General features: G+C 44.9%; 2 protein-coding genes across 2 annotated transcripts in view; both read left to right on the forward strand.

The window, feature by feature from the left end:
• Window positions 1-13344, forward strand: part of SLC5A1 (solute carrier family 5 member 1) — a 64832-nt gene that overhangs the window by 45674 nt on the left and 5814 nt on the right. The window contains exons 8-13 of the mRNA XM_031934606.1: window positions 429-534; window positions 1646-1726; window positions 2986-3206; window positions 3447-3582; window positions 4463-4570; window positions 11459-11609. Coding sequence (XP_031790466.1) covers window positions 429-534; window positions 1646-1726; window positions 2986-3206; window positions 3447-3582; window positions 4463-4570; window positions 11459-11609 — 803 coding nt within the window. The remainder of the gene's footprint in view (window positions 1-428; window positions 535-1645; window positions 1727-2985; window positions 3207-3446; window positions 3583-4462; window positions 4571-11458; window positions 11610-13344) is intronic.
• Window positions 5763-7101, forward strand: LOC113219721 (ADP/ATP translocase 3). Its single transcript, XM_026447034.2, has one exon. It carries the CDS (start codon window positions 5862-5864, stop codon window positions 6756-6758), a length of 897 nt encoding a protein of 298 aa, XP_026302819.1. The 5' UTR covers window positions 5763-5861; the 3' UTR covers window positions 6759-7101.

Genomic DNA, 13344 nt, shown 5'->3' on the forward strand with positions numbered 1-13344 from the left:
GACTCAGACTTGCTTTTGGGAACGTGTTCTGATAAACCTGTGTACACTGAGGTGCAAAAGATGGACAATAGCTCAGAACAACAGTCTACAGGTGGCTTGCAAGGAACGTCTAAGTGTTAATAGTTGTTTCTTAGCAAAAATAGTTCCATAGTTCAGTGAGTTTGTGAGATGTCATGTACCATGTTCCCTCCCTGGGGATGACCGTACATGGCGTATATTAAAGGCTCAGAAAAGTTGTGTGGCGAAGAAACTGCCTTAACTCTGTTTAGCATTTTACAGACCTTTTTGACTATGGAATTCTTTTTCTCATAGAACACCTATTATCATCTAGAATAAAGCTTGCTTGGAAAATCAGGAACAGAGAGACCATGGGCCCTGTAGGCAGCTGACCTCTCTCCCTCCTAACTCTGCCTCTCCTCTCTTTCCAGGCAGACATCTTCTCGGGGGCCATATTCATCAATCTGGCCTTAGGCCTGAATCTGTATTTGGCCATCTTTCTCTTATTGGCAATTACTGCCCTTTACACAATTACAGGTGAGTCCATTCAAATAAACCAGCACCTCAAACCCAGTTTGGGATTAGACACTAGTGAAGGATAAAGGGAAGTAGGAGAGGTGGTTTTTCCTCCTGAGGAGGAGACATACACTCAGGTAACAGTTTGGGATTGCGGTATTTGCTTAGTAACCACTCACAGACCCTACAAGTTATACGAGTGGTTTCGGAAAGCTGTGGTGTTGGCTGGGATAGTCAGGGCAGCTTCTCACAGGAGTGCATGCAGAGCTGGGCCCTGTGGGTTGCAGAGATGACTTAGCTAAGGTGGGAGAATCAGGGCAGTGGCAGGTGCAAAAATAAGTGAGCACAAGGGGAATGGAGGCAGGTTGGGCATGAGATGCTCTTGGCTGGAGGAGGGTGGCCGCTGAAGGATCCTGTGTGGGTTTGGGGGGACCATACAGCTTCATAGTTCAAATGAAGTCACAGTATAGGGGCTCTGAAAGCCAGACAGAGGCCTTGGATTTGATGTGTCAGGGACTGGGAACCCCTGTAGGGAGGGAGAAAGGAAGTGACTCGCATACAGAGGTTTTAGAGGAAGACTGAAGTGGTGACCCAAGAAGCTGGTGCTTGAATAGCAATCGGGCTCCTTTGCAGAGGGGTCACTCTGCCTCCTTGGTGGGGGTGGGAAGGATCAGCTTTAGAACTTGCTGCTTGACTGGAGCCCCACAGCTTTGGGGATTAATAAAAAGGTAGACATAGAAGTGGTCCTTTGAAATGTGCCAATTTGGTGATGTCCCACCATCTCCACAGCTAGCTCTTTGCTCCTCCTTGCCTTGTGTGTGGAAGATGCTTCCTCTTACCACAGAGGAGCCATCTCCTTTGAGCCATCTTCTGGCTCAAAAGGGTCACACCAGACTCCCCTCAAGTAGGGAGAAGCATTCGCTACTTCTATGACAGGTGGAGCTGTGGGAACATGCTGAGTAGCAGAATACTGTAACAGGACGAGAGGGTGAAGGAAGGAAAGGCAGACGGACGACTGCAGGGGTGTTCTCAGAAGGCCAGCAGAAAGTAGAGGGTGGAGAGTGGGGAAGGAAGCAGGTAGACAGGTTGCCCTCCACACGAGGTCAGATGTGTTGTCTTCTTGCCTGCTTAGGGGGCCTGGCGGCAGTGATTTACACGGACACCTTACAGACGGTGATCATGCTGGTGGGGTCTTTAATCCTGACTGGATTTGGTAAGTGGGGCCAGGGCAGGCTGAGGAGGTGGGAGCAGAGGTAGAGGCCTCAGGAATAGAAAGACAAGTCCAGCCTCTCTACCTGTTGCCAGACTAGGCAGTGAGCTGAGGAGTGCTCTGCCCTTCCAAAGGGAGGGTCCAGCCCGGATGGGCTGTCATAGTGAGTATGCAGGGTCAGCTTCCTCATCTCTGGAAGACTGAGGTTAGGTCTGGTCCTGGATTTTCTGCTGCCCTCTTTCGCCAGTCTGGGCTAGTGGCTGTGCTGTGAGCCTATGATAACATGGTGTTCTGTTTGCAGAGAAACTGGACAGAAAAAGGACAAGGCTAAATATCCATCAAGCTAAATCTATTCAAATGTTGTGTCTTCAATCTTACCTACATTTTGATGTCAAATGTCCTTTTATGAATTGTTGATAGTGGGTGGTAATGCTCCTTTTAATGCCCTTATTTGGCAAAATTAAAAACTTGGCTCCTCAGTGTTGGCCCTCCAATTGATTTTTTTTTTTTTTTTTTACTCATCTACAAAATCTTAAAGACTGGAGAACCTAGGTAAGGGTACTTATTATGGGAGGATAGAAAGTACATTTTATTTCTAGGTGCTCAAGGCCCACTGTGTATCCTGTAAAGACTCATATTTGCTCTTCTCTCCTCTGTTTTCTAAGGACTTTCATTTGGTTTTCCCCAGCAGGCCCTGGGTGTTAGCAAGGCAGGCAGTGGAATGACTTATTCAAGGACACACAATTGAGAGGTGGCAGGTTCCGGATTTCTCACCCATTCCCTGTCCATGCACCACACTGCTGGGTCCAGGGGTGGTAGGTGTAGGTCCGAGGTCCCAAAGGCCACTGTGTGTGTCTAGGTCTGTGTGTCTCTAGGTCTGAGTCCAAGGCTCCAAAGGCCATGACTGACAGCAGAGGGTGAGGGAAAAAAACAGAGTCTTTGCATGTGGTCCCAAACCAAGGTCTTTCTTTGATTAATAAAAGTCCCTTCCCTTTTATAAAGAGGTTTACAGTTGGAGTACTTTTACAAGTTATTGCTTTGGTCCCCATAATAGCCCCTAAGCGGGCTGGGCAAGGCTACTAATCTCATTCTATGGATGAGAAAGCTGAGGCCCAGAATGGGAAGGTGACTTGCCCAAGGCCACTCATTGAGGGCTCTGTTTGTGGGTTGGGTCCTCTCAGTTTCTCAGGCATCTATGGAAAGAAGCTGCTGTGAAGAGCTGAAGGTTTCAGAATGTTCATTTCTGTACCGATGTTTTCCAGCTTTTCACGAAGTGGGAGGCTATGACACCTTCATGGAAAAGTACATGAAAGCCATTCCAGCCGTGGTTTCTGATGGCAACACCACCTTTCAGGAAAAGTGCTACACTCCGAGGGCCGACTCATTCCACCTCTTCCGAGATGCCCTCACGGGAGACCTCCCGTGGCCTGGGCTCATCTTTGGGATGTCCATCCTTGCCCTGTGGTACTGGTGCACAGATCAGGTACCCAAGCCGGATGTGCAGGACGGACAGAGTCTTCCCCAGGGAGCTACAGGAACTCCTGTCTGTCTGTGGTTTGTAGGGTTGGGACAGGGAGGGGAGAGCTCAGGTGGTTTGTGAATTGCCACGCCCCAGTGATACAGGAGTGCCAGGTCAAGGACCCAGGATGGTGAAGCTGGGAAGTGCAAGGGCGTCACAGGGTCTCTGGTCTGCATACCTCCCTTACTGGGCTTGTTCTGGCAGGTCATTGTGCAGCGCTGCCTCTCAGCCAAGAATATGTCTCACGTGAAGGCCGGCTGCACCCTGTGTGGGTACCTAAAGCTGCTGCCCATGTTCATTATGGTGATGCCAGGAATGATCAGCCGCATTCTGTACACAGGTAATAACTTCTGCTGGACCCACAGGCCACTCTTTCTTTTTCTGTCTCCAAGTCACTTCTAAAGCTCTATAGCTTTCAGCTTCCTTTTTTTTTCTTTTTTTTTTTTTTTTGAGGCCAGGTTTCATTCTGTCACCCAGGCTGGAGTGCAGTGGTGTGATCACAGCTCACTGCAGTCTCCAAATGTAACTCCTGGGCTCAAGTGACATTCCTGCTTCAGCCTCCTGAGCAGCTGCGACTACAGGTATGTACCACCATGCCTGCCTCATTTTTAATTTTTTTTTTGTAGCAACGGGAATTTGTTATGTTGCTCAGGCTGGTCTTGAACTCCTGGCCTCAAGTGATTCTCCTGCCTTGGCCTTCCAAAGTGCTGGGATGATAGGCATGAGCCACCATGCCTGGCCCTCTTATTTGTTATGGTCGTATCCAAGCATTATTGTTTCTGTGCTAGACAGTGAGCAACTTGAGGGAACTTTTGGAATTGTCTTTCCTGGTCTCTTATGTTGACAATTGTTTTCTCCTTTTTTTTTTTTTTTTCAAATCTTCTAAAGTTATGACATGCCTCCAGGTCACTTCTCCCTGATAGTATTTGCTCAACTGTTGCTCATTCTCTTGCTCTCTCCCTCCCACCCTGAACAGTTCTTTGATTCCTTTCCTCCTTTTCCTAGAAATTGTCTTTCTTCCTTAGTCAGAGCTCATCAATGTGTCAGGGCCAGCAGGGCGGGGCAGGCACCGAAGGGCTCTGTGGAGAGCTGCACTCCCACGGAACCACTTCAGGGCCTTGGAAAGGAATATCCTGTTTGAAACCTTGTTCTAAGAAGGTGAATTTTGGAAATATTTCCCCAGTGTCTGCTTGCTGACATGGCTCTTCATCTCTTCCCAGACAAAATTGCCTGTGTCGTCCCCTCAGAATGTGAGAAATATTGCGGTACCAAGGTTGGCTGTACCAACATCGCCTATCCAACCTTAGTGGTGGAGCTCATGCCCAATGGTAAGAGTCTTTCTTGGGAGGCTGGTTGGGTTTAGGCACCACCTAGATTTCTGTGGACCTTCTGGGCAAAGCCATTTCTTAGCCGGGGCGTTAGAAGGGAAAGCATCATTGTGGGTGTCCTCAGTTTTTGGACATGTCCTTTCTCAGTGGGAAGGAGACATATGACTTGGTTGGGTTCTATGAGTTCTAGGACTTGCCCATCAGTCAGGCTTGGACAGGAGATGATCTGAACACTTGTTAGAGAAAAACATGACTTTTCCATACTCATATAGAAAGTCTTTCAAAGCTCTGCAACAGTGGATGTAAATTAGCACACTCTTTATAGAAAACTGGATGGTGGTCCCTCAAAAAATTAAAAATAGAACTACCATATGATCTAGCAATACCATGACTGGGCATATAGCCAAAGGAAATGAAATCAGTGTTTTGAAGAGATATCTGCTCTCCCGTGTTTACTGTAGCATCGTTCACAATAGTCAAAATGTGGAATCAACATAAGTGCCTACCAATGAATGAATGGATGAATGGATAACGAAAATGTAATATACAGTATATACACAATGAGATACTATTCAGCCTCAAAAAGAAGAAAATTATGTCATTTATGACAACGTAAATGAACCTGGAGAACATTATGTTTAGTGAAATAATTTAGGCTCAAACAAATACCACATATTCTCACTTATATGTAGAGCCTTAAAAAGTCAAATTTGAGCTGGGCGCAGTGGCTCAAGCCTGTAATCCCAGCACTTTGGGAGGCTGAGACGGGCAGATCACGAGGTCAGGAGATCGAGACCATCCTGGCTAACACGGTGAAACCCCGTCTCTACTAAAAATACAAAAAACTAGCCTAGCGAGGTGGCGGGCGCTTGTAGTCCCAGCTACCCAGGAGGCTGAGGCAGGAGAATGGCGTAAACCCGGGAGGCGGAGCTTGCAGTGAGCTGAGATCCGGCCACTGCACTCCAGCCCCGGCGACAGAGCAAGACTCCGTCTCAAAAAAAAAAAAAAAAGTCAAATTTGTAGAAGCAGAGAGTAGAATGGTGGTTACTAGGGGTTGGGGTGGGGATCTGGAAAGATGTTGGTCAATGGATACAAAATTTCAGTTAAGAGGAATAAGTTCAAGAGATCTATTGTACAACATAGTGACTATAGTTAATAGCAATGTATTATACACTTGAAAATTGCCGCCTTTCGGTCCCGGCGGCGGCAGGGCTGAGCCAGAGACGCCCTCCATTCACTCTCCGCGCCCGCTCTCCGGCTGTCCGCCCGTTCCGCTGCCCGCCCCGCCACCATGACGGAACAGGCCATCTCCTTCGCCAAGGACTTTTTGGCCGGAGGCATCGCCGCTGCCATCTCCAAGACGGCCGTGGCTCCGATCGAGCGGGTCAAGCTGCTGCTGCAGGTCCAGCACGCCAGCAAGCAGATCGCCGCTGACAAGCAGTACAAGGGCATCGTCGACTGCATCGTCCGTATCCCCAAGGAGCAGGGCGTGTTGTCTTTCTGGAGGGGCAACCTGGCCAACGTCATCCGCTACTTCCCCACTCAAGCCCTCAACTTCGCCTTCAAGGATAAGTACAAGCAGATCTTCCTGGGGGGCGTGGACAAGCACACGCAGTTCTGGAGGTACTTTGCGGGCAACCTGGCCTCCGGCGGTGCGGCCGGCGCCACCTCCCTCTGCTTCGTGTACCCCCTGGATTTCGCCAGAACCCGCCTGGCCGCGGACGTGGGGAAGTCAGGCACAGAGCGCGAGTTCCGGGGCCTGGGAGACTGCCTGGTGAAGATCACCAAGTCCGACGGCGTCCGGGGCCTGTACCAGGGCTTCAGCGTCTCCGTGCAGGGCATCATCATCTACCGGGCCGCCTACTTCGGCGTGTACGATACGGCCAAGGGCATGCTGCCCGACCCCAAGAACACGCACATCGTGGTGAGCTGGATGATCGCGCAGACCGTGACGGCCGTGGCCGGCGTGGTCTCCTACCCCTTCGACACGGTCCGGCGGCGGATGATGATGCAGTCTGGGCGCAAAGGAGCTGACATCATGTACACGGGCACCGTCGACTGCTGGCGGAAGATCTTCAGAGACGAGGGGGGCAAGGCCTTCTTCAAGGGCGCCTGGTCCAACGTCCTGCGGGGGATGGGGGGCGCCTTCGTGCTGGTCCTGTACGACGAGCTCAAGAAGGTGATCTAAGGGCCGCGGCCGCCTCCCCACACGCACCAAGGGAACCAAGAGAACCACGTAGAATCCTCAGCCGTGTGGACCATCTACCTTCGAGAAATTCCATTTGTCTTTCCCAGCCGGATCCCGCCCGCAGACGACGGCCCGGGAAGGCACTAGAAGAGGGGCGCGATGCGGTCCAGTCGTCGGCCCCCGATTCCATGTCTTGATCACGGGGTGGGAGGGAACCGTGGCGTCCCCGCGGGCCCGTGGGTGAAGCACTCCAATACTGAGACCGAGAGTCCACACGCTTGTAGGACCCGAGTCGTGTTTTAAGTATTTATTTAAAACAAAAGAATCATGTTTCCCGTTTGTACCTCAAAAAAAAAAAAAAAAGAAAAGAAAATTGCCAAGAGTAGATTTTAACTGTTCTCACCACAAAAAATGATAAATATGTAAGGTAATGCATATATATGCTGATTAGCTCAATTGAGCTAATGTATAGATATTTCAAGACATCATATTGTACACCTTCAATATATACAACTTTTACTTGCCAATTAGAAAATATTTTTTAAAAGCTCTCCAACAGATGTTAACATGAAGGCTTGAACTAGGTCCAAGGGGTTTTACCTGGAGAATGAACTGACTTTTATGCTCTTCCGAGGAAACACATGGGGAAAGAGGCAAGATTTCAGCTCTAGGATGAGGGGGTCTGAGGCAGTAGATGGATGGGATTCAAGGCGGCTTGTCACCATAAAGAATCTGTTTTCCTAGGAGATTGAGTGAGTACTTAGCTGTGACTCCCAAATAGCTAGAGTTTTGTAGTTGACCTGTGGGATTACAGTCATGTTTCAGAAAAATCTCCTAATTCTGGCTCAAGGGATACAAATCTGGCAAGGGGGTTAGGTTAGGGGGTTTCAGGAGAACAAAACTTCCAAGTTATTACTTAGAAAAATTTAAGATAAACCTATAAAATTGTATTACTGAAAAGAAACTTAGAGACTAGTCAAATCCCTTCATTTTACAGTGGGGGAAACGGAAGCCAACGGAGGGGAAGTGAGTTTTCCAGGGCCAGGCAGGAACGTGGTGTCTGGCATTTGGCCTGCTTAACGCTGCTCAAGGCTGGAATAGAGGAATTCGGGAGAGTCTTTTAAAAAATTAAAAAACTACAAACTTCATGCATGACTTTGGGCAAACCACCTGCATTTCAATTATATAAAAATGGGAGTAGTAGTTACCTAGTCTACTGAGCTAGGCTGCTTATTCATTAAGGTTACAATTAGCAGGAGTCATAGTGACTCTTCCAAAGTTCTGGCATGGATTGCACTGGCCTCTGTGGAGTGTTTATGTTATTCCTTTAGGTGGGCAGACCCTCCTAGTGAGGACTGGAGCTCTAAACATTATGCGGGAGTGGACTGTGCACAACAGAAAGATGTGTGGCATGCAGAACAAAATGCCGTGCTTCCCTGTGCCATTGCCAGTCCTTCCTTGTGGCTGTAATCTGGTTTCAGTAAATACTGTATTCCTTTTTTTGTTTTGTTTTGTTTTTTTTTTTTTTGAGATGGAGTCTTGCTCTTATTACCCATGCTGGAGTGCAATGGCGTGATCTCGGCTCACTGCAACCTCCGCCTCCTGGGTTCAAGCAATTCTCCTGCCTTAGCCTCTGGAGTAGCTGGGATTACAGGCACCTGCCACCACGCCCAGCTAATTTTTTTGTATTTTTAGTAGAGAAGGGGTTTCACCACGTTGGCCAGGCTGGTCTCAAACTCCTGACCTCAGGTGATCTACTTGCCTTGGCCTCCCAAAGTGCTCGGATTTACAGGTGTGAGTCACCATGCCCAGCCTACTGTATTCCTTAATGACCTCCCTGTGCTAGACTAAATAGATATTTTCCATTCCTCACCTTATTGGACCCCTCAGTGGCATTCAGCATTATCGATCACTCATCCTTCTTGAGCTGTTCTTTTCTCTTGAATTCCATCATACTGTATTCCCCTGTTTGTCTTTTTAAATTTTCCCTATCCTCTCTGGCTGATCCTTTTCATTCCATTTGCAGATTGAGCCTCCTCCACTCAGCAAGTAAGTGATCCTCCTACCAATCCACATCAACTTGTGTCTATTTTGTCTTCTACTATCCATCTCTCTATTTTTTCTTCTGTAACCCTAGTCTGGTAGACCATTATCTTTTGCCTGGACCACTGTAAAATTATGTTCAGCAAATATTTGTTGAGTAAATAAATGAATGGAGTCTGATAAGAGTGTCATACAGAGTGGAAAGTTCTATCCCAGCTTACCAATTTCAAGGCAAAGTAACCCTGAACAAATGGCCGAGCTAGGGCTGAAAACCCTTCCTACTAACTTCTTGAAATGGACCTTTATCAACTAAAAAATGAGATAATTGGACTTGATGATCTTTATAACTTCTGTATCTCTGATAGTTTGTGATCTACACTACACAAACGCAGAAAGAGCCATTTAAAAAAACCTCCCAATAAATGACAAAATAATTAGAATAGGCAGCATTTATACTTCATCTTGCAAGGCTGTGAGACCATAAATTATTAAAAGATATAAAACCTAGAGGAAGACAGAATCATGTTCCAAAAAGATCTCAAGAGGCATGAAGGCTGACTCAGATCTAACAAGCTGAAGTTTAACAGAGGTGTAAGTGAAGTTCTAAACATGTGAGTCTCCTAAATGCAGTTAGATATGAATATAGAGAAGAGAGAGTTGAAGGGAACATGAGTTGTCTTTGAATATGTGAAAGATGGCAAAATGGATAAGGGGTAAGACCTGTTCTGTTGGGTACCATGAGGACTACATTTGATGCTATAGAGAGGTAGATTTCAGCCCACTCAGAACTATCTGAGGGCAGGTTCCCTGTAGGGTAGGAGATTTCCTGTTGCTGTAGAGTTGGGCAGTGGAAGTGTTGTGGAAGGGATTCATGTATCAGATGGATGATAGGTCTAGGTGATCCTAAGGTTACTTTTACTCCTGAGACTGTAAAACTCTTGTTAGTGGGTCCTCAGCTTGGCCTGGTCTTCTAGCCCCAGCAGGTGCTCCCCTTGCACTCCTTGGTATGGGAAGAATAGTAGAGATTATAGCCAACCAGGCTTGCCATAATTGGGAAAACTTTAATAACAAGAGTTCCATATTCTGATTTGGGAAGGTGTAGTATTCCATATTCTGATTTGAGAAGGTATCCCTGTTTAACACGCCAAAAATGAGGCCTAGAGCTTCATGTAACTTGCTTAGGATCAGAGTTAGAAATACAGCCTTGTCTTTAAAAAAAAAAACAAAAACTTAATTGAGCTTAAATTCACCTACCCTACAATCAATTCCCTCATTTAAAATGTACAATTCAGTGGTTTTTTAAGTATATTCACAGAGTTGTGCAAGCATTGCTGAAATAAATTTTAGAAAATTTTTGTCACGCCATAAAGAAATCCTATACCTGCTAATGAAATGAGCAGTCTCTCCCTATTTCACCCCAACCTCCCAGTCCTTGGCAACCACTAATATACTTTCTGTATTCCTAGATTTGCCTATTCTGGATATTTCATATAAATAGAATAATATAATATGTGTTTTTTTGTGACTTGCTTCTTTTACTTAACATAATGTTTGCAAGGTTCATCTGTGTCATAGCATGTATTTTTATGTCATTCCTTTTTGTTGATGAATACTATTCCATCACATGTTTACCCATTTGTCAACTGTTCATGTATTTTGTTTATCCACTTATCATTTAGTGGACATTTGTGTTGCTCCTCCTTTTTGGGTATTATAAGTAATAATATTATAAACATTAATGTATGAGTTTGTAAGTGGACATATGTTTTCATTTCTCTTGGGTAGAGAGAAATGAAATTCCATCTAGGAATGGAATTGATGGGTAATATGGTAGCTGAATGCTTAACCATTTGAAGAACTGACTGACCCAGACTATTTTCTGCAGTGGCTGTACCATTTTACATTCCTGCCAGCAATATATGAAGGTCCCCATTTCTCCACATCTCCACTCACACTTGTTATTTCTGTTTTTTAAAAATTTATTATTATAGGTATCCTAGTGGGTACAAAGTATTAACCCACTATGGCTTTGATTTGAATTTCCCTGATGTTAAGCATATTTTCATGTTATTATTGGCTATCTGTATAGCTTTGGAGAAGTGTGTATTCAGATCCTTTGGCATTTTAAATTGGGTTATTTGTCATTTTATTATTGAATTTTATATGTTCTATATACTAGACCCTTATCAGATATATGATTTGCACGTATTTTCTCCCAATCTGTGGATGTCTTACTTTCTTGAGAGCCTGATCTTTTAAATCATAGTTTAAATCTCTTTGTTATATCATAAATATTTCAGGTGAGAGACCTTATAAAAATCCCCTCAGATGGAAACACACATACACTCACTCTCACACACACACACACACACCCCATCACCTTCACCATCACCACCATCATCATCATCGTCCAGTTGCAAAGTATTCACCTCAAGTATGTTGTGTCTCCGGCTCTTTGTGGCTGCTATGGGCTTGTAATGGGCTAATAAATTTAAAGCCATAGACCACTTTTTAAAGCTTCTAGTCTTTTTGGGGAGATAAATTGGATAACATGGCATGGTTTCAGAAGGCAAGCAAACCTTGAGTTCTCGTATATTTTCCAAGTATGAAAGAGCTGAAGGTGCTGTATGTGCCACTCAAAACTCTTTCTCTTCCAGGACTGCGAGGCCTGATGCTGTCAGTCATGCTGGCCTCCCTCATGAGCTCCCTGACCTCCATCTTCAACAGCGCCAGCACCCTCTTCACCATGGACATCTACACCAAGGTCCGCAAGAGAGCATCTGAGAAAGAGCTCATGATTGCCGGAAGGTAAATGCGGCTTCCCCCATGCCACAAAAGCTTGAATGATCGGAGAGGTTCCATCTGTGTTACCCCTCAAGCTAGGGAAGGTTGGCAGATACCTGGGTAGAATGGGAATAATTTCTGTGGCTGGTTGTATTTGTCATTTGGTGGCATTTAACTTTATTTATTCTTTTATTCTTTTTAAATTTTTTATTTCCATTTATGGTTGGGAAAGAGCTGGTATTTGGTTACATGAGTAAGTTCTTCAGTGGTGATTTGTGAGATTTTGGTGCACCCATCACTTGAGCATTATGCACTGAACCCAATTTGTAATCTTTTATCCCTCACCCCCTTCCCACCCTTTTCCCGAGTCTCCAAAGTCCATTGTACCATTCTTATGCCTTTGCAACCTCATAGCTTAGCTTCCACTTGTAAGTGAGAACATATGATGCTTGGTTTTCCATTCCTGAGTTGCCTTACTTAGAATAAGTCTTCGGTTTTATCCAGGTTGCTGCGAATGCCATTAATTCGTTCCTTTTTATGGCTGAGTAGTATTCCATCATATGTATATATACACCATAAGTTCTTTATCTACTTGTTGATTGATGGGCATTTGGGCTGGTTCCATATTTTTGCAATTGTGAATTGTGCTGCTATAAACATGCATGTGCAAGCATCTTTTGTCTATAATACCTTCTTTTCCTCTGGGTAGATACCCAGTAGTGGGATTGCTGGATCAAATGATAGTTTTACTTTCAGTTCTTTAAGGAATGTCCATACTGTTTTCCATAGTGGTTGTATTAGTTTACATTCCCACCAACAGTGTAAAAGTGGTCTTTTCACCACATCCACACCAACATCTATTATTTTTTGATTTTTAAATTACAGTCATTCTTGAAGGAGTAAGGTGATTATTTTTTCCTTGCTAATTTGTTTGAATTCTTTTGTAGATTCTAGATATTAGTCCTTTGTTGGAAGTATAGATTGTGAAGATTTTCTTCCACTCTGTGGGTTGTCTGTTTACTTTGCTGACTGTTCCTTTTGCTGTGCAGAAGCTCTTTAGTTAAGTCCCACCTATTTATCTTTGTTTTTGTTGCATTTGTCTTTGGGTTCTTGGTCGTGAAGTCTTTGCCTAAACCAATGCCTAGCAGGGTTTTTTCTGACGTTATCTTCTAGAATTTTTATAGTGTCAGGTCTTAGATTTAAGTCCTTGAATTATCTTGAGTTGATTTCTGTATAAGGTGAGAGATGAGTATACAGTTTTATTCTCCTCCATGTGGCTTAGCAATTATCCCAGCACTTTTTGTTGAATAGGGTGTCCTTTCCCCACTTTATATCTTTGTTTGGTTTGTCAAAGATTAGTTGGCTCTAAGTATTTGGGTTTATTTCTGGGTTCTCTATTCTGTTTCACTGGTCTCTTTGCCTATTTTTATATCGGTACCATGTTGTTTTGGTGGCTCTGGCCTTATAGTATAGTTTGAAGTCAGGTAATGTGATGCCTCCAGATTTGTTCTTTTTGCTTAGTTTTGCTTTGGCTACGCAGGCTCTTTTTTGGTCCCATAAGAATGTATTGTTTTTTCTAGTTCTGTGAAGAATGATGGTGGTATTTTGATGCGAATTACATTGAATTTGTAGACTGCTTTTGGCAGTATGGTCATTTTCACAACATTGGTTCTACCCATCCATGAGCATGGGATGTGTTTCCATTTGTTTGTGTCATCTGTGATTTCTTTCAGCAGTGCTTTGTAGTTTTCCTTGTAGA

The sequence above is a fragment of the Piliocolobus tephrosceles genome, chromosome 19 (assembly GCF_002776525.5).
Source record: "Piliocolobus tephrosceles isolate RC106 chromosome 19, ASM277652v3, whole genome shotgun sequence".
Classification (NCBI taxonomy): Eukaryota; Metazoa; Chordata; class Mammalia; order Primates; family Cercopithecidae; genus Piliocolobus; species Piliocolobus tephrosceles.

Coding starts and splice junctions, on each gene's coding strand:
- LOC113219721 (XM_026447034.2), top strand. CDS start 5,862: ATGACGGAACAGGCCATCTCCTTCGCCAAGGACTTTTTGGCCGGAGGC.